Here is a 26,662-nt window from a genome sequence, read left to right on the forward strand (position 1 = left end):
CTAGATGGTTTGGCTCAGTAGATAGAATGTCAGCCTGTGGACTGAAGAGTCCCATGTTCAATTCCTGTGAAAGGCACATGCCCAGGTTGAGGGCTTGATCCCCAGTTGGGGGCATGCAGGATGCAACCGATCAATGATTCTCTCTCATCATAGATGTTTCTATCTCTCTCGTCCTCTCCCTTCCTCTCTGAAATCAATAAATATATATATACACTGAGTGGCCACATTATTATGATCTCTGAACGCATAATAATCTGGCCACTCAGTGTATATCCTATATAATAAAAGGCTACTATGCAAATTGTCCACTCGACCAGGAGTTCTACCAGCAGGCAGGAGAGCCAACCGCCCATGTCCCCCTCCCCCTGGACAGTATATATATATATATATATATATATATATATATATATATATATATATATACTGAGTGGCCAGGTTATTATACGTTCAGAGATCATAATAATCTGGCCACTCAGTGTGTGTGTGTGTGTGTGTGTGTGTGTGTGTGTGTGTGTATATTTTTTAAATGCAAAGGGTATCCACTGTATGGGGGTACATATTTGCTGATGATACATCTGATAAGTGGTTAATCTCCAAAATATATAAAGTACTCATACAACTCAAAAAAAAGAAGGCAAACAATCCAATTAAAAAATGGGCAAGGGAACTGAATAGACACTACTCCAAAGAGGACGTACAAATGGAAAAAGAGAAATATAAAAAAATGTCCAAAGTCACTAGTCATCAGAGTGTTGCAAATCAAAACCACAATGAGATAACACCTCACACCTGTCAGAATGGCTATCATTAATAAATCCACTCACAAAAACTGTGGAAATATACAGTATACTGAAATCCTTGAAACACCAATCAATAAGTATATATGCATCCTATGTCCATAGTAGCATTACTTATAATAACTAAGAACTGGAAACAAGTGCCAATCAGTGAATGAATGGATAAAAAACTGTGGGACATTTACACAATGGAATACTATGCAGCAATAAAAAGATGGATTTCTTACCCTGTTGGACAGCATAGATGAACCTGGAAACTATTATGCTAAGTGATATAAGTCAATCTGAGAAAGACAAATATCACATTATTTCTATTTGTTGAATCTAATGAACAAAACAAATTGACCAACAAGTAAGACCCAAAGCATGGATGCATGGAATAGTTTTACATCCCTCCAAATGGAGGTGGGGGGACAAGTAGAGATAAACCAAAGATTTATATACATATATGCATAGCCCATGGACATGAAGAATAGGGTGGTAAAGACCTGTGGGGTTGGATAGTGGCTGGGCAGAGGGAAGTAAAAGGGGAGGGGGTGGATGGCAGACATCTGTAATGCTGCCAACAGTTAAATAAAATTAAAAAACAAAAACAAAAAACAAATAAAGAAAATGAAGAGACAACTTACTAAATGGGAGAGAATATTCACCAATGATACATCTGGTAAGGAGTTAATTTCCAAAATTTATAAAGAATTCATACTACTCAAAAGCTATAAAACACCCGGGTCCAGGTGAAGCTGGACCCCGGGTCCAGGTGAGGCCGTGCGCCCCTGGATCCAGGTGAGGCTGGGTCCCAGGTCCGGGTGAGGCTGCGCCCCTGGGTCCGGGAGAGGCCACGCGCCCCTTGGTCCGGGTGAGGCTGGATCCCGGGACTGGGTGAGGCCGCACACACCTGGGTCCGGGTGAGGCCACGTGCCCCTGGATCCGGGTGAAGCTGGATCCCGGGTCCGGGTGAGGCCGTGCACTCTTGGATCTGGGTGAGGCTGGGTCCTGGGTCCGGGTGAGGCCGCGCCCCTGGGTCCGGGTGAGGCCACATGCCCCGGGGCCTGGGTGATGCTGGGTCCCAGGTCCGGGTTGGCCACGCGCCCCTGAGTCTGGGTGAAGCCGCGCCCCTGCATTCGGGCGAGACCAAACCAGAGGGAGTCGGGCCTGCATTACCACCATTTGTCCACCATCCAGAGCTGAAAAGTCAGTGCTGACATGTACACATAAGGAACTGGTGGGCATTGAAATTGGGTCTCAAAAGAACTGTTGGTCCAGAAAGAAACTTACTACAGACTGATTCATTTGCCTGTCAGCATAACTATTATTGCTCATCTCACATTCGGTTCTTATAAGTATATTTCTAGTAACACATGATCTCACTCATCTAGAGGAAATGATGAACAACATAGACTGATGAACAAGAACAGACCCAGAAACAAGGAGGCATTGATCAGACTGTCGGACCTCAGAGGGAGGGTAGGAGAGGGTGGGGGTAGGGGGGAGAGATCAACCAAGGGACTTGTGTGCATGCATACGAGCCTAACCAATGGTTAAGGACAACAGGGTGGTGTGGGCATCCGTGGGGAGGGGTGGGGGATGGGAATGGGGGGATGAGGACAAATATGTGACACCTTAATCAATACAGAAATAAAAAAAGCTATAAAACATACAATCCAATTAAAAAATGGGCAGGAGACCTGAAGAGACATTTCTGCAAAGAGGATATACAGCAGACCAATGGACATATGAAAGGATGCTCAAGGTCACTAATTGTCATGAAATTCACATTAATACCATAATTAGTTATAACTTTACACCTGTCAGAAGGGCTGTCTTAAATTTATCAACAAATGACAGGTATTGGTGAGGATATTGAAAAATGGGAACCCTCGTGCACTGCTGGTAGGAATGTAGATTGGTACAGCCACTATGGAAAACAGTATGGAGTTTCACAAAAATAAAAAGTAAAAGTGGGTCTGCCTTATGATCCAATGATTACACTTCTGGGGATTTATCCAAAGAAACTCAAAACAGTAACTTGAAAGAACATATGCACCCCTATGTTCATTGCAGCATTATTTAAAACACCCAAGCTATTTAAGCAGCCAAATTGCCCATCAATAGATGAGTTGATAAAAAAGTGGTATATATTTACAATGGAATATTACTTAACCATTATAAAGAATGTAATCTTTCCATTTGTGATGGATTGATGGACCCCGAGTGTATTATGCTCACTGAAATAATTCAGTTAAAGAATGACAAATAGCATATTATTTCACTTATATGTGGAATCCAAAGAACAAAGAAAATGAACAGTCAAAACTGAAACATACTCATAGACATAGTGAACTGGTGTTTGCCAGAGGGGAAAGGGTTTGGGGACTGGGTGAAATTTATGATTGGATTTAGAAGCACAAATTGGCAGTTACAAAATAGTCATGGGTATGTAAAGGTATAGGGAACATAATAATATTGCAATAACTATGTATAGGGACAGTTGGGGTACTAGACTTATACAGGGAAACACTATGTTAAGTATATAATTGTCAAACCACTAAACAGTACACGGAAACCAATGCAAACTAAAATTGGAAGAAAAAAATGAAATGTAATGTTTCACACACATCAATAAAAAATTACAGCCTCATTTAAAAAAACAGTAGTGATACATTTATACAATGGAATATTATTTGGTCATATACTAGTAAAGAATGAACTTATCATTTATGACAACATGGATGAACTTAAAGCATACCATGTTAAGTGAAATAAGTCAAAGGCAAATACCATATGATTTCATTTATATGTGTAATCTAAAGAACAAAATAAATGAACAAACAAAACAGAATCAGACTTATAGATGCAGAGAACAAACTGATGGTTGCTAGTGGGGAGGGGGGTTGGGATAATGGGTGAAAGAAGTGAAGGGATTAAGAAGTAAAATTTGGTCATTACAAGTTAGTCATTGGATGTAAATTTCAGCATAGGGAATACAGTCGATAATACAGTATTTGAATTGTTGGGGGTTCACTTTGTAAATTATATAATTGTCTAACCACTATGCTGTACACCTGAAACTAATATAAAGTGATATTGAATGTCAACTGTAATTAAAAAAATAAAATTTAAAACAAATAGTGCTGGAGCAGAGAAAATCATCCTTGACCTGATATCACGATCATAAATGTGAAATATAAAATAAAACTTATAGAAGAAAACATAGAAGAAAGTTTTCAGGACGTAGGGCTAGGCAAAGAGATTTCAGACTTGACACCAAAATCACCATAAAAGAAAAGAATGACAAATTTGATTTCATCATTTTTTAAAAATTGCTTTGCATAATATCCTTTTAAGAGGATATATAAACAAGTTATAGAGTGATGAAAATATTTTCAAACCACATATTTAACAGAGAACTTACATCTAGAATATATTAAAATTTTCTCAAATTCAACAATATGTAAACAACAAAACCAATTAGATAATAGAGGAGACATGAAAAGACAATTCACAAAAAGAATATACAGATAAGGGATTCAGTATCACTAGCCATATATATATATATATATATATATATATATATATATATATATGAAGAGGTAATATGCAAATTAGGCCTGGACACCATAATGGTTCACAACCAGACAGGAGGAGGTTGCGTGCACAGGTGAGGCCCTGAGCAGAGATGGAGACAGAGACGGGGGGGCAGCCTAGCCACTGTACAGCCACTTGGGCCAGCCCCCCAGAGCTGGAGCAGACACAGACAGGGACACGGGGGCCAGCCGTAGCTGCCCAGCCGCAGCCTGGGTAGGGCCCCTGGAGCCAGAGCAGACACAGACAGGGGTCCGGCCTGCAGCCTCCATGGCCCAGTGCAGGCTGGGAAAGGAGAGGGCAAACCCGCCCACAGCCTCCCCAATTGCAAGCCAAGAGAGGAAAAGGCAGGCCGCTTGAAGCCTCCCTAGCCGATCGCAGGCAAAGAGGGAAAAGGGCAGGCTCACCTGCAGCCTCCATGGCCAAGCACAGGCCCGGAGTAAAATGTTGACAGCAAGTCCTTTCAGTATAATTCGGGCATTGGAGGCCCACAGAATAATCATTTCCTTTTCTATGAAACCCATAACTCTGACACACTATTTACAATTAAATAAGTTCCATATACTTGGACATTTTACAGCCCTGGAAGGTTACATATAATTATCAGCAAAGTGAGAAGATGAAAATAATTTTTAGGCTTTTAAAGATATACTAATTTATGTCTAGAAGACAAACCAATTCAAAAAGTGATGGTTTTATTGTCCTATAGGACATTAGCCAGATTGCATCTAATTTAGCAGTTTAACTTCAGGCTTTCATCTTTGGCAATCTCCTTTGAACAGCATTATCATCCTGCCAGTCCCTTCACTGAGTTAAACAGAACTTTTGCATCTGCTATTATGTATTTGAATAAGAATTATGTATTTAACACATGCAAAATTTTGCTTTGACACAATAAAATAAAAGATCATTTGATTCTTCCCTGGAACACAGAAAAGCAAAAACTTGAATCATTGGTGTGGCTTAGGCTAATTTTCCAAATATTGCTAATAAAATTCATGTAGGGATCTTCAAAGAGCCAAGGATTCTCTCTTTCAGGCCTATATATTCAGCATCTCCAAGGAGGAGGCCTGTTATTCTGTGTTTTGTTTTGTTTTTTAATACTCACCAGAGGATATTTTTTCACTGCTTTTTAGAGAGTGTGGACCGGAAAACATAGAAGAGAGGGAGAGGGAGAGGGAAAGGGAAAGGGAGAGAGTGTGGACCGGAAAACATAGAAGAGAGGGAGAGGGAAAGGGAGAGCCAGCAGTCCTGCCTCTGTGCATGAGCTGCAGAGGAAACACCTTTTCTGACCACTCATTGGCTAAGCTCCTCATACGCTACTCGCAGTGTTCTTGATAACTTGCCTAAGAAGAGTCTAAGAAGGTGATCTAGGGTTTTTCCACCTCACTCCTGGAGGAAAAAACTAAGGTCCACTGCTGGAGGGGCTCAGAAATGTCATATCCTGCCCTAGCCCATTTGGCTCAGTGGATAGAACCTCAGCCTGAGGACTGCAGGGTCCAGGTTCAATTCTGGTCAAGGGCATGTACCTAGGTTGCAGGCTCCTCCCTGGCTGGGGCCCAGGTCAGGGCTCATACAGGAGGCAGCCAATCGCAGTGTCCCTCTCACATTGATGTTTCTCTCTGTCTCTCCCTCTCTCTTCCACGCTCTCTAAAAATCAATGGAAAATATCCTCAGGTGAGGATAAAAAAAGAAAGAAAGAAATGTCATATCCTATGAAGGAAACATCTTGAAAATGCCTAAAGAAAGTTGTCATTTTTTCGTGATGAAGGGACTGGAGTCCATGTTGATGAAAACACCTTGGCAGCTGTGGTGGCCAGCAGTGGCAGCTGTAGCGAGGTGATGGGGGCGGCGCCTTCCCCTGATCAGCCAGGTTGCCTCCTGCAGAGGGAGGCTTACCGATGGCTTAGGGCCATGGGGACTGGGCCTAAGCCATCAGTAGGACATCCCCTGAGGGCTCCCAGACTGTGAGAGGGGGCAGGGTAGGCTGAGGGACGCCTCCCCCCACCCAGTGCACACGTTTCTTGCACCAGGCCTGTAGTTAGAGATATATAAATTAAAACCACAATGACATATCACTATATACACCCATGAGAAAAACTAAATTTTTAAAAGTACAACACAAAATACTAATAAGGTTGTGGACAACTTAAACCATTCATATATTGCAGATAGGAATATACAAATGGTGCAGCCACTCTGGGAAATATTTTGGCAACTTATCATAAAACTATACATACTTTTACCATATGACCCAGAAATTGCACTCTTGGTCATATATCCCAGAGAAACAAAAAGTTATACCTACATAAAAACCTGTACATAAATGTTCATAGAAGCTTTAATAATAATAAAGACTGGAAGTGAGATACCTACAATGGATGAATGATTACACAAAATGTGGTACCTACATATTGTGGAATACTACTGTGCAATAAAACGGGCAAAAATTATTGACATATATAAGAATTTGGATAATATCAAGGAAATTATGCTGTGTGAAAAAAAATAATCTCAAAAAAAATCAAATGCTGTATGATTTCATTAGAACATTCTTAGGACAATGGAATTATAGAGCTGGAGAGCAGAATATTGGTTATCAGGAGTTAGGAATCAAGGTGGAGAGGGGGCTAATAAAGGAATAGTAGGAAAGACACCCTGTGGTCCTTGAACAGTCCTGTATTTTTATTGAAGTATAATTGAGATACAACATTACATTAGTTTCAGGTGTACAACATAACAATTCGACATTTATATACACTACAAAGTGATTGCTACAATAAGTAAAGCCACCATCCATCACTACACAATGTTGGTGTTTTTTCTGTAATGAGATTTTTTAATAATTGATCTCACTTATTTGTGGAATCTAACAAACAAGACAAATTGACCAACAAAATAAGACACGAATCGTGGAGGTATGGAACAGACTGACGTACCTCCATGTGGGTGTGGGGAGATGAAGAGAGATAAACCAAAGAACTTATATACTTACAAGAGGCCCAGTGCATGAAACTTATGCACAGCGATCAGGGCCAATCAGATTCCCCGCCTCCCTGCCTCCTCCTTCCCTCACTCCCTCAGTGGCCCGCCTCCACCACTGTTCACTCGCCATGTTCTGTGCCGCCTCCTGGTGGTCAACACATGTCATAGTGAGTGATTGAACTCCCGAGGGGACACTTTGCATATTAGCTTTTTATATATATATAGACTAGGGGCCCAGTGCACAAATTCGTGCACCTTGAAAGGAACTATGGGCCATGAGGCTGTGGTGGGCACAGGGATGGGTCTCAGCCCATCCTCCATACCCCTGCCCGGCCCCTCCTGCCATGGCCCCCAGTCCCCTCTCTACAGACAGTCCTACTCCTACCACCACCACTCCCACATGCTGATGGTGCCGGCCCCGCTTGCACCCAATGATGGCATGGAGCAATTGAGGCCGTCATAAGCAGTGGGTGTGAGCAGGGCTGGGGCTGTCAGTGATCCCCCCAATGCTTTAAGCACCCACCTGATCCTATATATAATTATCACAATATTATTGATTATATTCCCTATGATATAATTTATATATCTGTGACTGTTCTGAAACTACCAAATTATGCTGCTTAATCCTTTTACCTTTTTCATGCAGTCCCCCAAACCCCCTCCCCTCTGACAATGGTCAATTTTTTCTCTGTATCTATGAGTCTGTTTCTCTTTTGTTTGTTTGTTTATTTTGTTCCTTAGATTCCACATATAATGAAATCACCATTATGTATTTTAACTTCATCATAAAGTACATTTGCAGAGAGATCAACCAAAGGACTTGTGTGCATGCATACGAGCCTAACCAATGGTTAAGGACAACAGGGGGGTGGGGGCATCCGTGGGAAGGGGTGGGGGGTGGGAATGGGGGGATGAGGACAAATATGTGACACCTTAATCAATAAAGAAATTTAAATTAAAATAATAATAATAATAAAATAAAATAAATAAAGTACATTTGCAATGATGTATATATTTTAGTTGCACCAGTGCATCAGTCTATCTTATTCAAAAAATAATATTCAAAAGATATATTTCCCATTTAATGATGGTCAATAATCATTTCCAAGCACTGATTAGTGCCACTAGGTCTTAAAGATTTAGTGTAGCACTAAGTTTTCTCAGGAATAGATAGAGGCATCTTATAAAATACAGAATATTTAGACTATTATAGTGTCAATATGTATCCCAAAACCTTCTCTAACATAAAATTAGCCTATCTGCATATGAACAAAGATAATACTTTTATTCAAGATGAGATATGCTTTAAATTCTTATGATTGAAAGATGTTAAAACTGGTAAGCTTTTCATCTGTAGTTTGTGTATTGATTTTAAATGTTCAGAGGACTCAAGTTTTGGGCTAGATGATAAATTTATTACTCCACTGTTTCCATAGTATTTAAGATTTGATCATCAGTGTTTCTTGCACGTACATAGTTTTCAATAAATATATTAAATACAAAATGTAAAATATCAAAAGCCCCTATTTTTGCTAGTGGTTTGAGAGACCAAAGACTGTCAAGGGAAGAGGTTCTTGGTTTGTGTCTTTGCTTTTACATGGATAAACTAAGGAGGATTATCCCAACTATTCTAACTCTAAGAATACCAGAGTTCTTGAAAACCATGTAACACAATGTTGTAATACGCAAATTGACTTAGTCAATTAGTTTGACAAAGTCTGTGGAAACAAAAATCAAAGGCTTCACTTAACTGACCAGTTGGTGTAGTCAAAATAAAGAACTTGAGTCAAACTAGAGTTTTGAGTCAAAATTTAATAGCTATTTTGGTAAGTCATTTTTTACTCAGTCTAGATGGACATTACTGTCAGGAAAGGCCAGATAATAAAAACTTGAATAGTATGCATATAAAATTTTAAGACAAAATTCAAATTATCATTTGAGACATGTATCGAACTGTCACCCAATTTTACAAGGTGCAATAAGAGACAGACTACATAATATTTCTTCATTTTCTAAAAATTTCCACATAATAGCAAAGCTGGCATTTTATAATTTCCAAAGCTATAAATCATTTTTAGAATCATGATGATATTACTCAAAACAGATGTGAAAACATATGTCTGCCATAGTTGTATAAACTGCTTACTTGTCATATTTAATAAATGTTGAGGCTTCTACTTTAACTACATTCTATTTTAATAACAAAATTTATTTGAGGAAAATATAGTTCGTCTTAATATCACAACTCTAAGTGGCAGTACTAGACATAGGCCACCTCAATTAAAAGAAAGCTTTCTATAATAACCTAGATTCACATTAGTATGCCATTCTTGTCTATTAATGTCTTCATCACTATGTGTGACAAACCTCTGAATTGAGTAAAACTGTGCCATTCTATAGCAAGAGATTCAAAAGTGCCAGTAGATACCACTGTGTATTTTATGAAAATCAGTGACCTGTGCATCTATCTGTGCAAGTGTTCCAGCTGATTTCTCATTAGACACAGAAGTATGTACATGACGCACTCAGGCCACTCCTAAATGCCATTTTGACTTAAGAGGTTTGCAGTTCCAATGCAATCAGGTGCAGGTTGATATTTTCCTAGAAAAGCTGTTTTACTACCAAACTGTTCTTTAAATAGTTATGACTTGGTTGGTGGGAAAGAGGTCTCAGGAACAAACTGTTATGGGGTTATGAATGAAGTTCATCTTTAACTAGAAGTTCATTACCAGTGTAAAAGTTTTGGGTAGTTTACTATGCTGAACTTGATTTCTTCCTTTTGGACTATTCTGAAATCAATCATTTACATCTCAGAGGGTATAGCCATTCAGTGCTTGGATGAGAAATACTAAACATGTGGCAAGGAAAACAACCATGAATCAATGAAATTAAAATCATACATTATTCCAAATTCTAACCAAAATACTCATGTACGTTTTAGGAAGTTCAATGAAGAGAAGAAAGAAAAATGTATCCATTAACTCTTCAGTTCATGAACTCTTTTTTCTATATATTAAGAGCATTTATAGTAGAGAAAGAAAAAATTCACCCTATTGTGAAGTACCAACAAATCATCTGATGATTGGATAGATTACATGTTAGTTTATGTTCTTCAGCTTACAGTTACTGTCTAACTCATGGTGACAGTAATAATGCATAACTTATAAAATATGCTTATAACCATTTGAGGTTGATGATATATTTCCCAAAATATTTTGAAATATGTTGATATATTTTATCTTTTTCTTACCTTTGCAGCCTTTTAAGCAAGGTTGTACAAAGCTTTATGAAATTGTTACTCTCCCTACATTTTTTAATAGATATCCTAAGAAAAAACTGCCTACTGTGCAGATGTGATCAATGCACTTCAGTTGCTCAAAAGCTAGAATGGTGTCATATCTACCAACATTCCAGGTGAATACTTGATTGGAGTACCTTGCTTAGCTTTCATTTGAAGTGTCCAAATTAGCATAAATATTTTTTGTTTAATTATTATATATATATATATATATATATATATATATATATATCTTTATTGTTGAGAGTATTACAGATCTCTCCCCGTTCTTTGTTATTTATTTATTGTTATTTGTATATATCTTAATTGAGAGTATTACAGATGGTCTTCCCCCTTTCAGTTAGTGTATACTTCACTTTTCCCCTCCTCTTACCCTCCTCCAACTAGATCCCGACCCACTGCAGGGCTTCATCACTCTATTGTCTGTGTCTATGTGTAATGCATATATGCATATAAGTTCTTTGGTTAATCTCTTCCCACCCATCCTCCCCCGTTCCCTCTGAGATTTGTCAATCAGTTCCATATGTCCATGTCTCTGGTACTATTGAATTCATCAATTTATTTTGCTCATCAGATTCTTTGATCATTTATTTTTATTTTTAGATTCAATTGTTGATAGATATGTATTTATTGTTATTTTATTGTTCATATATTTACCTTTTGTCTTTCTTCTTCTTCTTAAAGACCTTTCCACATTTCATGTAATACTGGTTTGCTGGTGATGAACTCCTTTAGCTTTTTCTTATCTGTGAAGCTCTTTGTTGTAGGACCTTCAATTATAAATGATAGCTTTGCAGGGTAGGGTAATATTGTTCCTTACTTTTCATCACTTTGAATATTTCTTGCCACTCCCTTCTGGCCTGCAAAGTTTCTGTTGAGAGATCAGCTGACAGTCATATGGGCACTCCATTGTAGGTAACTAACAGCTTTTCTCTTGCAGCTTTTAAGACTTTCTCTTTGTATTTAAACTTTTAATTATGATGTGATTTGGTGTGGGCTATTTTGTGTTCATATTTTTGGGACTCTGCACTTCCTGGACTTGTAAGTCTGTTTCTTTCACCAGGTAGGGGAAGTTTCTTGTCATTATTTCTTCAAATACGTTTTCAATTTCATAGTTCCTCTCATCTACTTCCAGCACCACCATGATATGAATGCTGGTATGCATGAAGTTGTCTCAGAGACTCCTTGTGCTATCTTCATATTTTTGGATTGTTATCTTTTTTTTTCTCTTCTGATTAGGTGTTTTTTTTGCTTCCTCATATTCCAAATTGTTGATTTGATTCTTGGCATCCTCTACTCTACTGTTGATTCCCTGTAAATTATTCTTCATTTCAGTTAGTGTATAATTCACTTTTGAATGGTCCTTTTTCATGTCTTTGACATTCTCACTAATTCCCTTGAAATTCTCACTAAATTCCTTGATATTTTCACTGTTTCTTGAAGTTCTCATTAAGTTCCTTGAGCATCTATACAACTATTGTTTTAAACTCTGTATCTAGTAGTATGCTTGCTTCCATTTCATTTAGTTCTATTTTTGGAGATTTCTTCTGTTTTATCTTTTTGGACATGTTTCTTTGTCTCCACATTTTGGGTGCTTCCCTGTGTTTGTTTCTATGTATTAGATAGAGCTGCTTTGTCTCCTGGAGTTTGTAGAGTCACTTACATAGTGGTTGTCCTGTAGGTCCCAGTGGCTCAACCTCCCCAGTCATCTGAGCTAGGCACTCTAGGTGCATGCCTGTGTGGGCTGTGTGCACTGTCCTGTTGTAGTTGGGCCTTGATTTCTGTGGGTATCACTAAGAGAAATTGACCCTCAGGCCAATTGGCTGTGAGGACCTGCTGCATCTACAGTGGAAGATCTGCTGCGCAAGACACATATGTATGGAGCAGGACTTGATTCAGTGGGGCTTTGGTGCTCTACCAGGTATACCGATTAATAATGTGGATTTTTTTTCAATAGATGGAGTTACATATAAGTTGATATATATTAGATTTGATATGTATGCTATTTTGTTGTATTGACAACAAGCTTCAAAACTTCAAATGTCAAATTTGCTGAAGGTGTTAACATTATAGATATTTTTACACTTAAAAATGTCAAATTTGAAAGAAACCAAGATGGCGGCATAAGGTAAACACCTAATTGTTGCCTGCCACAACAATTTTGAAACTACAACTGGAAAACAGAGCACACACCATCCAGAACCACCGGCAAGCTGGCAGAGTGGAAAACCTACAACTAGAGAGAAAAAGAGAGGGGGACGCTGAGCCTCAGGAGCTATGGAGGTGCGGAGATCAGTGAGCATGGAAAGGGCGGGTGGCTGAATACGCGGCAGGCTTGCTCGCAGCGCTCACAGAGGGAGGGCAGCAGACGCTGCATGGCTAGCTTTCCTGTTTGGGAGAAAAACAAAACCTCCCGACTGCTCTGAAATCCAGCTGCAGTCAGGGAGAAACTGGGCTGTTTGGCAGCAGGCAAGGCTTGAGAGCAGCCTTCTCTCAGAGGCATGCAGCCATTAATTTGGGCACAGAGAGACCGCCCCTCTTAGGGCAGCTCGGACGGAAACTAAGTTTGTCTGCGCCATTCTGAGACTCCACCCCATCCAAGCTGAGCACAGCCCTCCCAGTGACTGGATTTCTCGTTCAGGAGAAAAACAAAACCTCCGGTCTGCACTGAAATCCAGCCCCAGCTGGGGAGAAACTGCTCTGTTAGGCAGCGGGAGAGGCTCGAAAGCTGCCTTCTCTCAGAGGTGTGCAGCCCTTAATTTGGGCACGGAGAAACCGCCCCTCTTAGGGCGGAGCAGACGAGAAACCAAAGCTTGTCTGCGTCACCCTGAGACTCCGCCCCATCCAAGCTGAGCACAGAAGCTCTCCCAGTGGAGACACTGCTGATCCTCACAGCCAACTAGCTTGGAGATCAACTCCCACCAGTGATACCAACAATCCCAACCACTCTGAACTCCAGTTTCTAGGGACACGCGGGGGACCCAGACGCCTATGGGACTCTCGGCCATCGGTCGGAGAATGAGAGTGACTTTTCTCTTGGTGTGGACGACACCAGATTTCAACCATTCTCATAAGGGACACATTCAAGAGGCAGACTCAGTGAGCAGCAAACCCCTACTGTGTCTCCAGCACAGCAATTCTTCCATTATAGACACAGCAGGCCCTCACAACCAATTGGAATGGAGGTCAATTCCTCCCAGTGTACCAAAAGCAATCAGGGCTTTTAACTTCACCAAGACTTTCCACTCAGCCCACAAAGGGGAATACCAAGAGTGACCACCTAGGGTGATTGGGGAAACTGAGCTACTGGCCCCTATAGGTCACTGACCACACAAAGCCACTCCATCAACACAGGGAGGCAGCCAAAATGTGGAGACATTGAAGTATGTCACAAGTAGGAGAGATAGATGAAAGCAAACTAATGGATGACACAGTGTTCAGAACCATATTTATAAGGTTACTCAAGAATCTTCTAAAAACCGCTGAGAAACTTGAAGAGACCTTCAAGGACCTAAATGAGAATACCAAAAAAAAAAAAAAAAATGGAAAAGGACCAGTCAGAAATTATGCATACACTGTCTGAAATAAAGAATATACAGAGTAGACCACCGCACCCGAAGAGTCAAACCAAAGATCTGGAATATGAGAAAGAAAAAAAACACCCAACCAGAGAGGCGGAAAGAAAGAAGAATCCAAAAGTGTGAGGATAGCATAAGGAGCCTCCGGGATGGCTTTAAGCGTACCAACATCTGAATTTTTGGGGTGCCAGAAGAGAGAGAGCAAGATACTGAAAACCTATTTGAAGAAATAATGACAGAAAACTTCCCCCACCTGGTGAAAGAAATAGACTTACAGGTTCAGGAAGCGCACAGAACCCCAAACAAGAGGAATCCAAAGAGGACCACACCAAGACACATCATAATTAAAATGCCAAGGGCAAAAGACAAAGAGAGAATCTTACAAGCAGCAAGAGAAAACCAGTTAGTTACCTACAAGGGAGCACCCATACGACTGTCAGCTGATTTCTCAACAGAAACTATGCAGGCCAGATGGGAGTGGCAAGAAATATTCAAAGTGATGAATAGCAAGAACCTACAACCAAGACTACTCTACCCAGCAAAGTTATCATTCAGAATTGAAGGGCAGATAAAGAGCTTCACAGATAAGAAAAAGCTGAAGGAGTTCATCACCACCAAACCAGTATTATATGGAATGCTGAAAGGTATTCTTTAAAAAGAGGAAAAAGAAGAAAAAAGTAAAGATAAAAATTATGAATAACAAATACATATCTATCAACAAGTGATTCTAAAAATCAAGTGAATTAAAAATCTGAGGAACAGAATAAACTGTGAACATAATAGAATCAGAGGCATAGAATGGGAGTGGATTAATAAATCTCAGGGGGAAAGGGGTGTCTGTGTGGGGGGTATGGGAAGAGATTGGACAAAAATCATACACCTATGGATAAGAACAACAGTGGGGAGGGAACCGGGTGATGGGGAGATATAGGGGAAAAAAGGAGAAACAATTATAATAATCTGAACAATAAAGATTTATTTTTAAAAAAATGTCAAATTTCTTGCAAAAAAAAGAGCATTTGCAGGAAGTTTAAATTCATTATTTTGAAGAAAAGTGCTGCTGAATACTTCGGGAAGCTTATGGTGAACATGCTCCATCTCAAGATACTTGTGAATGCTGGTTTAAATGCTTTAAAAGTTATGATTTTGAGAGAAACCAAGATGGCGGCATAGATAAACACCTAAACTGCAGCCTCGCACAACAATTTCAAAAATACAAGTAAAAGACAAAATGGACATCATCCAGAACCACAGAAAAGCTGGCTGACTGGAAATCCTACAATTAGAAGGAAAGAGAAAACCATAAGGAAAATCAGAGGAGCTGTAAAAGACTGAGGTACAGAGACATGGGTGTGCGCGTGCGGAGAGGACGGAGCCTGAGAGGACGGGTGGCTGAGTGCTGGGCTGGCACTCTCTAGCAGGAAGGAGATAAAAGCTCCGGACTGCGCTGAACCCCAGTACTGGGCGAGACCCTGGGGACCCAGGCTCATAATGGGGGAATCTGGACTGTAAGGCGGAAACTCAGGGGAGCAGCGAAAGGCAGAGCTTCGGAGGCACACACGTGAATGCACGCAGAGGATGGACTGTTGAGTGTGCCGCAGGATTGCTCTAGCAGGAAGGACACAAAAGCTCCAGACTGCGCTGAACCCCAGTTCCAACTGCACTGAACCCCAGGTCCGGGCGAGAATCTGGAAATCCAGATTCATTGGGGGAGAGACTAGACTGTTTGGCAGCAGGTAAAACTCGAGGGCACCTTTCTCTTAGAGGTGCTTACAGCGAGTACCCGAGGGACACTGAGACCCAGGAACCTCATAGGGTGGGGCCAATGGGAAGTCAAGGCTGTAGGCTCCACCCAGAAGCTCCAACCTGAAACTCTTCCCCATCCAAGCTGAGCACAGAGGCTTTTACAATTTTGCAAGTCTAGTCGAATAAGGCTGTCTCCCAGCGTACACACAGCTGATCATCACAGCCAATTGGCCTGGAGGTCAACTCCTCCCACTGGTACCAACAACAATCAAGACTTAACTACAACAAGGCTGTACACACAGTCCACAAAGGGGGGCACGAAGAGTGTCCACCTCAGGTAACTGGGGAGGCTGAGCCACTGGCTCATATAGCTAGCACACAAAGCTACCCTACCAACTCAGGGAAGCAGTGAAAATGCAGAGACAAAGAAACAGATAAAAAACCAATGAAATGGAGGAAAACAAACGACTGGAGATAGAGTTCAAAACCACGGTTATAAAGTTTTTCAAGAATTTGCTAGAAAAGGCCGATAAATTTAGTGAGACCCTCGAGGATATGCAAGAGACTCTCAAGGATATGGAAAAGGACGAACTAGAAATTAAACATACACTGACTGAAATAAAAAATATTATACAGACACTCAACAGCAAACTAGAGGAACGCAAGAATCAAGTCAAAGATTTGAAATACAAAGAAGCAAAAATCACTCAACTGAAAAAGCTAAAAGAAAAAAGAATCCAAAAATCTGAAGACAGTGTAAGAAGCCTCTGGGACAACTTGAAACGTACCAATATCGGAATTATGGGGGTGCCAGAAGAAGAGAGAGAGCAAGATACTTAAAAGAATATTTGAAGAATAATGACTAAAAACTTCCCCCACCTGGTGAAAGAAATAGACTTACAAGTCCAGGAAGCACACAGAACCCCAAACAAGAGGAATCCAAAGAGGACCACACCAAGACACATCATAATTAAAATGCCAAGAACAAAAGACAAAGAGAGAATATTAAAAGCAGCAAGAGAAAAACAGTAATTACCTACAAGGGAGCACCCATACGATTGTCAGCTGATTTCTCTACAGAAACTATGTAGGCCAGACGGGAGTGGCAAGAAATAGTCAAAGTGATGAATAGCAGGAACCTACAACCAAGAGTACTCTACCCAGCCAAGCTGACATTCAGAAATGAAGGCCAGCTAAAGAGCTTCACGGATAAGAAAAAGCTAAAGGCGTTCATCACCGCCAAACCAGTATTATATGAAATGCTGACAGGTATTCTCTAAGAAGAGGAAGAAGAAGAAAAAGGTAAAGATAAAAATTATGAACAACAAATACATTATCTATCAACAAATGAATTTAAAAACCAAGTGAATTAAAAATCTGATGTACAGAATAAACTGGTGAATATAATAGAATGATGTGCATAGAAAGGGCGTGGACTGACAACTCTCAGGTGTAAAGGGGTGTGAGGGGTGCGGGAAGAGACTGGACAAAAATCGTACACCTATGGATGAGGACAGTGGGGGGGGGTAAGGAAAGAGGGTGGGATGGGAACCAGGTGGAGGGGAGCTATTGGGGGGGGAAAGAGGAACAACTGTAATAATCTGAATAATAAAGATTTATTAAATTAAAAAAAAAAGAAAAATACATTTAAAAAAAGTGATGATTTTGATGTGAAAGACAAAGAACATCCAGGTCTACTGAAAAAGTTTGAAGACCAACAATTACAAACATTATTGGATGAAGATGTATGTCAAACTCAAAAACAACTTGCAGAAAGATTAAATGTTGCTCAGCAAACAATTTCTGATCATTTACAAGCAATGGGAAAGATTTCAAAGAAAGGAAAATGGGTGTCACATCAACTGAATGAAAGACAAATGGAAAACCAAAAAGTCATCAATAAAATGTTGCTTCAAAGTCATGAAAGAAAGTCTTTTTTGCATCGAATTGTGACTGGTGATGAAAAGTGGATTTATTTTGAGAATCCCAAATGCACAAAATCATGGATTGATCCAGGTCAACCATCAACATCAACTGCAAGGCCAAATCACTTCGGAAAGAAGATATTGCTCTGTATTTGGTGGGATCATGAAGGTGTGGTGTATTGAGCTTCTGAAACCAGATGAAACCGTTAATACTGATTGCTACTGACAACAAATAATCAATTTGAACCACACTTTGATTGTGAAATGACCAGAATGTGCCAGAAGACACGGCAAAGTAATTTTGCTTCATGATGATGCACACACTTTAAAACCAGTTAAAGGCATTTTAAAAGATCTTGCCTGGGAAGTATTAACCCACCCACTATATTCACCAGACCTTGATCCTTCAGATTACCACTCGTTCCAATGGATGGCACACACACTTTCTGAGCAGCACTTCAAAACATAAGAAGAAGTGGGAAATTGGGTCTCTGAATGGTTTGCCTCAAAACAAGAAAAGTTCTATTGGGACAAATCCACAAATTACCTGAAAGATGGGGTAAATGTGTAGCTAGCGATGGAATTACTTTGAGTCAGTGGTCCTCAACCTTCCTAATGCCGTGACCCTTTAATATAGTTCCTCATGTTGTGGTGACCCCCAACCATAAAATTATTTTCATTGCTACTTCATAACTCTAATTTTCCTACTGTTATGAATTATAATGTAAATATCTGTCTTTTCCGATGGTCTTAGGTGACCCTGCTAGAGGTTCTCAACCTGAGAACCGTTGCTGCAGAACCTAAGACCATCGGAAAACACAGATATTTACATTACGATTCACTAACAGTAGCAAAATTACAGTTATGAAGTAGCAATGAAAATAATTTTATGGTTGGGAGTCACCACTCCATGAGGAACTGTATTAAAGGGTCGTGGCATTAGGAAGGTTAAGAACCACTGCTTTGAATAAAGCACTTTTGATGTTTCTCTTAAAATTACTGTGTTTTCTTGGATTACAAATCCGCATTATTAACCTGTACGCCTGGTATGTGTCTGTCCCTTGAGTGTATTGCTCATGCACACGGTAGAGTTGGAATCTGGTATCATCCGAAGCTGTCCATCAGGTGCACTGGCTTTGGGGCCTCTACAGAGGTGCATAGTCAGCCACTGCCTTTGCTTTGTCTGGGGCCAGCCAGCATGACCTCCAGAGGATCTGCAGATGGCTGCTATTGTATTGGGTTTAGATATGTTCAGGAGAAGCCAAGCTGTGAACCTTGGCCAGCCACTGCTAGTGTCAGGCCTGTGGCACACTGAGTCCAGCTGCTGTTTGTTTCAGCGATTTTAGGAAAGCCTAAATCCTGAGCCAGAATAGGCCATTCATATGGAAAAGACACTGCAAACAACTTGGGTGTGGCTGCAAATTGGGTGGGGAAGAAACTCATGGAATCACCAGGTTGGGACAAATAGTATGAGCCAGGTAGATGGAGTCTCAGATATGGTACCTGCCAGTCAGCTCTGTGAGGGAAGTTCCCAGCACTTTAACTGGGAGAAAGCTGTCCCTGAGTTCTTGTGCTGATGCCACACAATTTAGTTCATCCCCTTATGTCCCTGGACTCTTTAAGCTGCTGCCACAGTGCTGGAGCTCAGAGGAAATGAGTCCAAGTAAGTCTATGTGCAAGCCCTTTTAAGAGAAACTGCCTGGTACTCTTGCATCCTCTGTGTCACTCAGCCACATTCTCTGCTGGTTTTTACAGCCCAGACTTATGGGCATGCCGCTTCCTGGTTCTGAAATCCTGGGTTAGGGGTCTGGTGTGGAGCTGGGATCTGTTGCTCCTCATGGGAAGCCTCCTAAGCCAAGATATCTCTTCTGATTAAAAACACACATATGTGGGTGTCAGACCAGCCTGTTCCATGCCTCAGTCGCTCCTGCCCAGTCTGTATGTGCTTTTCTTCTTTAACTCTCTAGTTGTAATACTTCCATTCAGTCAGATTTCTGGTGGTTCTGAATGATAGTTGTTCTGTATTTTAGTTGTAAGTTTGATGTGATTTTGTGAGGATGCAAGTACCACCCTTTACCTACATTGCCATCTTGGTTCCTCAAATGGAATGATCTAGTAAACATTCTTAAAATTACTTTTGAGGATTGATGGGAATATCTCTCTTTCATGACAGCAACTCAGTTTTTCAAACATAAGCATCAAATGGTGAGTCATTTAAAAATAATTAACAAAGTGCATGCAAAATTATAAAATAAATAAATAAAAGGTCAGATGTCTCTAATCAAGCATAATAAAAGGGCTTCAGGATTATGTTCCCAGCCACAGGCACAGACATATTTCAGGCGGATTATGTAATTTATAACATCAAATAAACAAGCTTCAGGTAAGCATTATTTTTTACTATAAAAGTAACTTAAAGCCAATATGAATCTATTCTGACTTGAGGAAATGTGGATGCAATATACAGTACTGGGATGTTAATTGAGTTAGTATCTGACCTTTACATGTACATCAAATAAACAAAAATCATTTTACCTTTATTATCTCTTTGGAATTTTTTTATGGTTGGTCCATTTTCCTGATCAAGAATAACTTCCTCTCTATTATTCGACATCATAACTGTAAATAAGAGATATAACTGAGTGATTTTCTTGCAAATCACTCAAAAGAAAAGCAAAAAAGCATTATATAAATGGATACTTTATTTCAATAACAACTAACATTAATTTTATGTACTTCTTTTAAAACAATAAAAACATTTGTGTTGATCTGATAATATAATTTACAAATCAATTAACTGCTTAATTATGTGATTTTAAAAATAAAATTAATATATTAGATATATAACTGCCAACATAAATCCTTTTTTAAAAATATATTTTTATTGATTTCAGAGAGGAAGGGAAGAGGGAGTGTGAGAGATAGAAACATTAATGATGAGAGAGAATCATTGATTGGCTGCCTCCTGCATGCCCCCTACTGGGGATCGAGTCCTAAACCTGGGCATGTGCCCTTAACCAAAATTGAACCCAGGACCCTTCAATCCTCAGGCTGACTCTGTATCCACTGAGCCAAGCCAGCTAGGGCCAACATAAATCCTTTAAATCATTTTAAATATTTCTTTTTTAAAATGTGTATGCAAATTAGCTATTTAACTCTGTAATTAATACTTCCCAAAATGCTTCTGAATAAAATTTACCACTTAAGTTCATGAATTTAAAATAATTATGCATTGTGTCACTCTATAGAGCCTTGAACATATATGCAGTAAAATTAATAGATAAAATATAACTTTCCATTAATTATTATGTGTTTCTGCACAAAATTTTATATTTAAAGAGGGAAATCATGCCAATTTTCATAGGTTATCATTTAATTTTCTTTAATTATGTTTTATTAAAACATTATATAGTTCTATAAATAATATATGGTCACTTTAAATTAAAATCTTCAAAGCTTTTTTTTTTTCATTGATAGACAACCTATCTGCTTGGATGATTTGGAATGTAGCCTAATTACTGCCAGAGAAATTAGAAATGTTTTATGTTGTCAGAATTTTTTTTAGAGTATTATATTCTTTTGGAAATATTTGATTTTACTTTGATTCTTTTATGATATATCCACCACAGAGTACATTTCCCTATGTGCTCTGCTTTTAGCCAGAACTCCATACATAATTATCTTCCCCGCACATAACTAACTAACTAACTAACTATCTAACTAACTAACTAAATATCTCCCTTTCCTCTCTTCTCAGTTACTCATTAAAACAAATATTATCTCCATAGAAGAAAGTGTGTCTTGGTTTTTTGATTCATCTGAATCTGCTAATCTTACACAGACTCCCTCCTACCAGTTGCACACAATGTCGTAGCAAACAGTCTGGTTCCATAGAACAGTAAAGCTAGGAGATCACTGTCAACTCTTCTAGGAATTAAACTTACTCCCTTAGGAACATTAGCCTCACATTCTAGCTTAGTGGTTCTTAACTCTGGCTGCACATTAAAATCTTCTAAGGTGATACTGAAAAGCAAAACAAAACACTGAGTCCAGGTTCTATTCCAGCTCAGGTAAATCAAACTCTTAGCATGTGGCCTAGATCTTCAGATTTGTAAGTGCTCCACAGGTGGTTATAATGAGGATCTAGATTTGAGACCCACTGTGCCCACTGTAAAGCTAAAAAAAACCATAAACAAGATGTAATGTTGACAAGCTAAGCAAGACTTGGATGAATTTCCACAAGAGAGAAATCATATTCATTCTTCTCCAACACAAATTCAGAACCTAACACCTTCCCTAATCCCTCAATTCTTCTCCTCCCAAACCCACCCCACCCCTGGGTAGAAAAAGCATTATTTTGGAAGGGCTTGAAGAAATCATTATTAGGAATTCTAAAAATTTAGAGTTCAAATAAACAATGCCCCTATAGTAAAACTAAAAGAAGCTCAGAATTCATTTTTCTCTGAAGAAAATAGATACTTAGGGAATTGGATTATGTAGGTTCAGAAGATTAACAAATATTTTACCTAGCTCATGATTATATACTAAATGAGAATTTGTTACAATTGATGAATGCACTTAGTAATGTCTGTATACCCTAGTAAGATCAGACAGAAGGAGATGATAAACAAGGTAAACACACACATTAAAAAATAGTGCTTATTTCTCACTTTTTCTTATCACTCTAAAATTCTGTTTTTCCACACATTATTTCATTTGACCTCACAAAAATTGACTCTATTAGGCAGGACAGTAATTATTTTCATATTAGATAAAGTGGTGGTGGTTAAGTGACATAATCAAGATTTCCTACCTAGTTAGTGCCAGAACTATGGCTAGATTGAAATCTTTAATATGCCACATCACTAACAGTAACAGTATTCTGAAATTGTGTCTATGGTGTAAGATGTCTAAGACAATGAAAAATTGTAATAAAAAGCATATCAAATAGTTGTGATCCAAGATTTGAAATTGTAGTAAACTATACACTGATTGACTTTTTAAACACTGAAACAATAAACTGCCTAAAGGACATTTTAACTTAAATATTAAAGGATGTTGTGAATATAACAAATTTATTGTATCATACTAGCTGTTAAAAAACCAACATATTAAACTAACAAATACTCTACAAAATTACCATGATATTATTTCCATGAGATCCAGTGATACAGTAAATTAAAGCCCTACCAGAAAACAAACTTTCAATATTTTAAGTTTCATTTTGTTATTCATATTGCTTCAGCAATAAAAAAATGACCACTTCAAAAAGCCATTTATACTAAGGCAGCATCAGCCCCTCCAGCTTCCTTTCCCCCTCTATATTACCTAATGAAGGATTTCTTGAAATAATATCTTTAAAATCCTTTCATCAGGTGAAATACTCACCCATTCTGTCTGAATGGTGATCCATCTGAGAGGGAGAGCTGGATACACTGCTGCTGGGGTGGGAGGAGGTCTGGCTCCCAGGGCGATGACTCTCTTCCAGAGAGGGAGCAGGAGAAGGACTCTCTGGGATCCTTTCCTGACACAAAAGAAAGCACAAAGGGAAATTCCATCTGTGCACCAAGATTTTCATATTGGTTGAATTCATAACATTTGAAATTTTGATCTCTCACTTATCCTGAAAGCATGCTCATCCACAATACCTGGTCTTAAAAACATATCTTTAAATAAAAGCTTATTTTTCTTATAAAATTAATGGAATATAATGAAAGTTCAATAAGAGAAGAAAGTAAAAGGACTCTATTCCATGTCAGATACATAGTAGAGGCTCAATAAAAGTTTGTTTCCATTTGTTTTCCTAGAAAATTCAAAAAGATTATAAATCTGGGGGCATGGTGAATGTTTATTGTTATTGTAAGTACTTCCATTGACATAAACTTCATGCCAAGGTCTGGAGAGTGATCCTACTCTCTAAGTAAGAAGGAGATATCTCAAAAGTAAACATTTGAGAACTCTGGAATGAAAGTTGCAAATATGGCAACTAGTACATGTTTAGCCTTTCTGCACAGACAAACAATATGGACTTAATATACCTGCAATCTATCAGACCTTAAGAATTTATGTTAAATTCTTAAAACAAAATGGTTTAGTTGTCACAGGATACAATAATTGGTTTTCCACAGTAACATTAAGACCTATCAATATCAATTCCTTAGTATTTTTGAGTGTTTTTAGTTTGAAATAATAAATTTGAACAAAAACGAAATATCTATTTTACATACTTGAACAGTAACTGCTATGGCTTTCAATATTTCTGTAATTATGAATATTGCTATAAAACTCTTAAGTTGTTTACTATATTTATGCACCATAAATTGATGAATAAATCTAGCAACTATTTAGTTAATTTGATCAATAAAAGAACCAAATTGTGTTTTTTATGCATATATGTAATCAATGTGACTGGGAGATATATATGCTGGGATGGAGAATATTTTTTCTATAAAATATTTAATTCATTCATAATAAATTTCTTAAATGTGTCCATTTATAATAACAACAACAGTATTCTAATCATAATAATATTAAAGTTAATTTGTTAAATATGTGCTTGTATATTTTCACATTGATTTTGCATGAGTTGCCCAAAATTTATATAAATCCCATAAAGAAAAACTGTTTGTTGAGTGATATCAAGGAATTGTAGCATGTGAGATTCCCTTGGACTCTCCCCCTGAAATTTCAACAATTTGAGCAGCTAAAACTCAACAAAGGACTCCCTGCTCAACATACAGACACACTGAGAGATCCACATATTGAAGCATCAAAAGGTGGGGAACTAATATGAAACAGGTGAGACAAGAAGGAAGGAGGGCTTAGAATAGCAGTGGATGCAGCCCTGCAGTGAGGATCCCAAAGCAAGGCTCATCCTAGACAGGGGAGGAAGCCAGTTGTGGCTCATTCTTCCTTCAGCTGGGAGAAGCAGAGAGACTGGGTGGGAACTCTTGTGGGAGTGAGCAATGCAAGTTGCAACTGAGCCAAGAGAACTGGGCAAGGGCAGAGCACAGAGGCTCTGCCACAGCTCTTGGGTGGTTGACACTCCAGACAAAGAAAGAAAGCCATAGAGCTTTTTATACCAAGTGGCTGAGCACATTATCTGTAAAGTCGAGAACTTTTTCTACAGAATCACTATTTCTCCTCAGCAAAGTGTACACTCTATGACTTATTCCCAGTTGTGGCACACTGGGAGAGTTTCAAGGTCACAATTACCAAGAAGGCGAAACAAAAAAGGCAGCCAAATACCCCCAGACAACACCAAGCCCAAGTACAGCAGCTGCACTGACAGCATCCATGGGCATTAGCTATGGGTTTTCACAGAGCTAAAAAATTTGTGATTCAGCACCACCTATTGAAAATAATAGAAAGAACTCTTCATAGTTGACATAATTGATATCTAATTGTCACTCATACATACATGCTTAGACAGAGAAGGAACCCATCAAACACCATGAATAACCATGGTAGCAAGGAAGCTCAGAAAGAAAATAAAGAATCTTCAGTAAACAAGCTTGAACATATGGAAATATGTGATATAAATAGCAGAGAATTCAAGATTGCATTTCTTAAAATACTTAATGAGATGTGAGAAAATACAGAGGCAATTTAATGCACTCAGAAAATTAATTAACAAACAAAATAAGTACTTTACCAAAGAGATTGAATTTTTTAAAAAGAACCAAACAGAAATCCTAGATATGAAGAATTCAATAAAAGAGGTCAGAAATGAACTTGCAAGCATAAGAAATAGAGCCAATCAGATGGATGAAAGAATTACTGATATCAAAGATAGAATTCTAGAAATGACACAGAGGGAAGATGAGAGAGATGGGATAAATAAATAAATAAATAAATAAATATAAAGAACTCTATAAAACTACCTAAATCACAAAAAGTAATAAAAGAATAATGGACATACCAGAAGAAGAAGAGAGGAAGAAGGGAACGGAAACCTATTAGCACAAATAGTTAATGAGGACTTTCAGAACATATGGAAAGAGCTAGATCCTTGAGTTCAAGAAGCAAACATCCTAAGTGCCCATCAGCAGATGAGTGGATTAAAAAACTGTGCTACATCTACACAATGGAATACTATGCTGCAGTAAAAAAGGAGTTCTTACCATTTGTAACAACATGGATGGAGCTGGAGAGTATTATGCTAAGTGAAATAAGCCCAGCAGAGAAAGATAAATATCACATGATGATCTCACTCATTTATGGAATATAATGAACAACATAAACTGATGAACAAAAACAGATCCAGAGACAGAGAAACGTCTATCAGAATGTCAAACCTCAGGGAAGGTAGGGGATGGTGGGAGCAAGGGGGAGAGATCAACCAAAAGACTTATATGCATGCTCATAAGCCTAATCAATGGACAGAGACAACAGGGGGGTAAGGGCATGAATAGGGGATTGAGGATAATGGGGGAATAAGGACACATATGTAATACCTTAATCAATAAAGAAATTAAAACAAAAAAGAAGCAAACAGAATACCTGATTACTTCAATCCAAAGAGGCCATCTACAAGGCATATTGTATTAAAACTGTCAAAAGTTAATGACAAAGAAAGAATTATCAAGGCATCCAGGGAAAAGATGGAAGTGACCTATAAAGGAAAGCCCATCAGGTTATCATTGGACTTCTCAGCAGAAACTCTATAAGCCAGAATAGGGTGGAACCAAATAGGCAAACTACTGGAGGAGACAAATTACTAGCCAAGGATAATGTATCCAGCAATGTTAT

The 26,662-nt window shown here is 38.7% G+C and overlaps 1 protein-coding gene across 1 annotated transcript in view; it reads right to left on the bottom strand.

Annotated features, from left to right (window-relative positions):
• The window catches only part of DACH2 (dachshund family transcription factor 2), an 829,176-nt gene that overhangs the window by 109,763 nt on the left and 692,751 nt on the right, over nucleotides 1-26,662 (bottom strand). Inside the window, exons 7-8 of the mRNA XM_054720954.1 lie at nucleotides 23,300-23,435; nucleotides 20,447-20,530 (exon numbers count right to left, since the gene is read on the bottom strand). Coding sequence (XP_054576929.1) covers nucleotides 20,447-20,530; nucleotides 23,300-23,435 — 220 coding nt within the window. The remainder of the gene's footprint in view (nucleotides 1-20,446; nucleotides 20,531-23,299; nucleotides 23,436-26,662) is intronic.

This window comes from Eptesicus fuscus, chromosome 1 (genome assembly GCF_027574615.1).
Source record: "Eptesicus fuscus isolate TK198812 chromosome 1, DD_ASM_mEF_20220401, whole genome shotgun sequence".
Classification (NCBI taxonomy): Eukaryota; Metazoa; Chordata; class Mammalia; order Chiroptera; family Vespertilionidae; genus Eptesicus; species Eptesicus fuscus.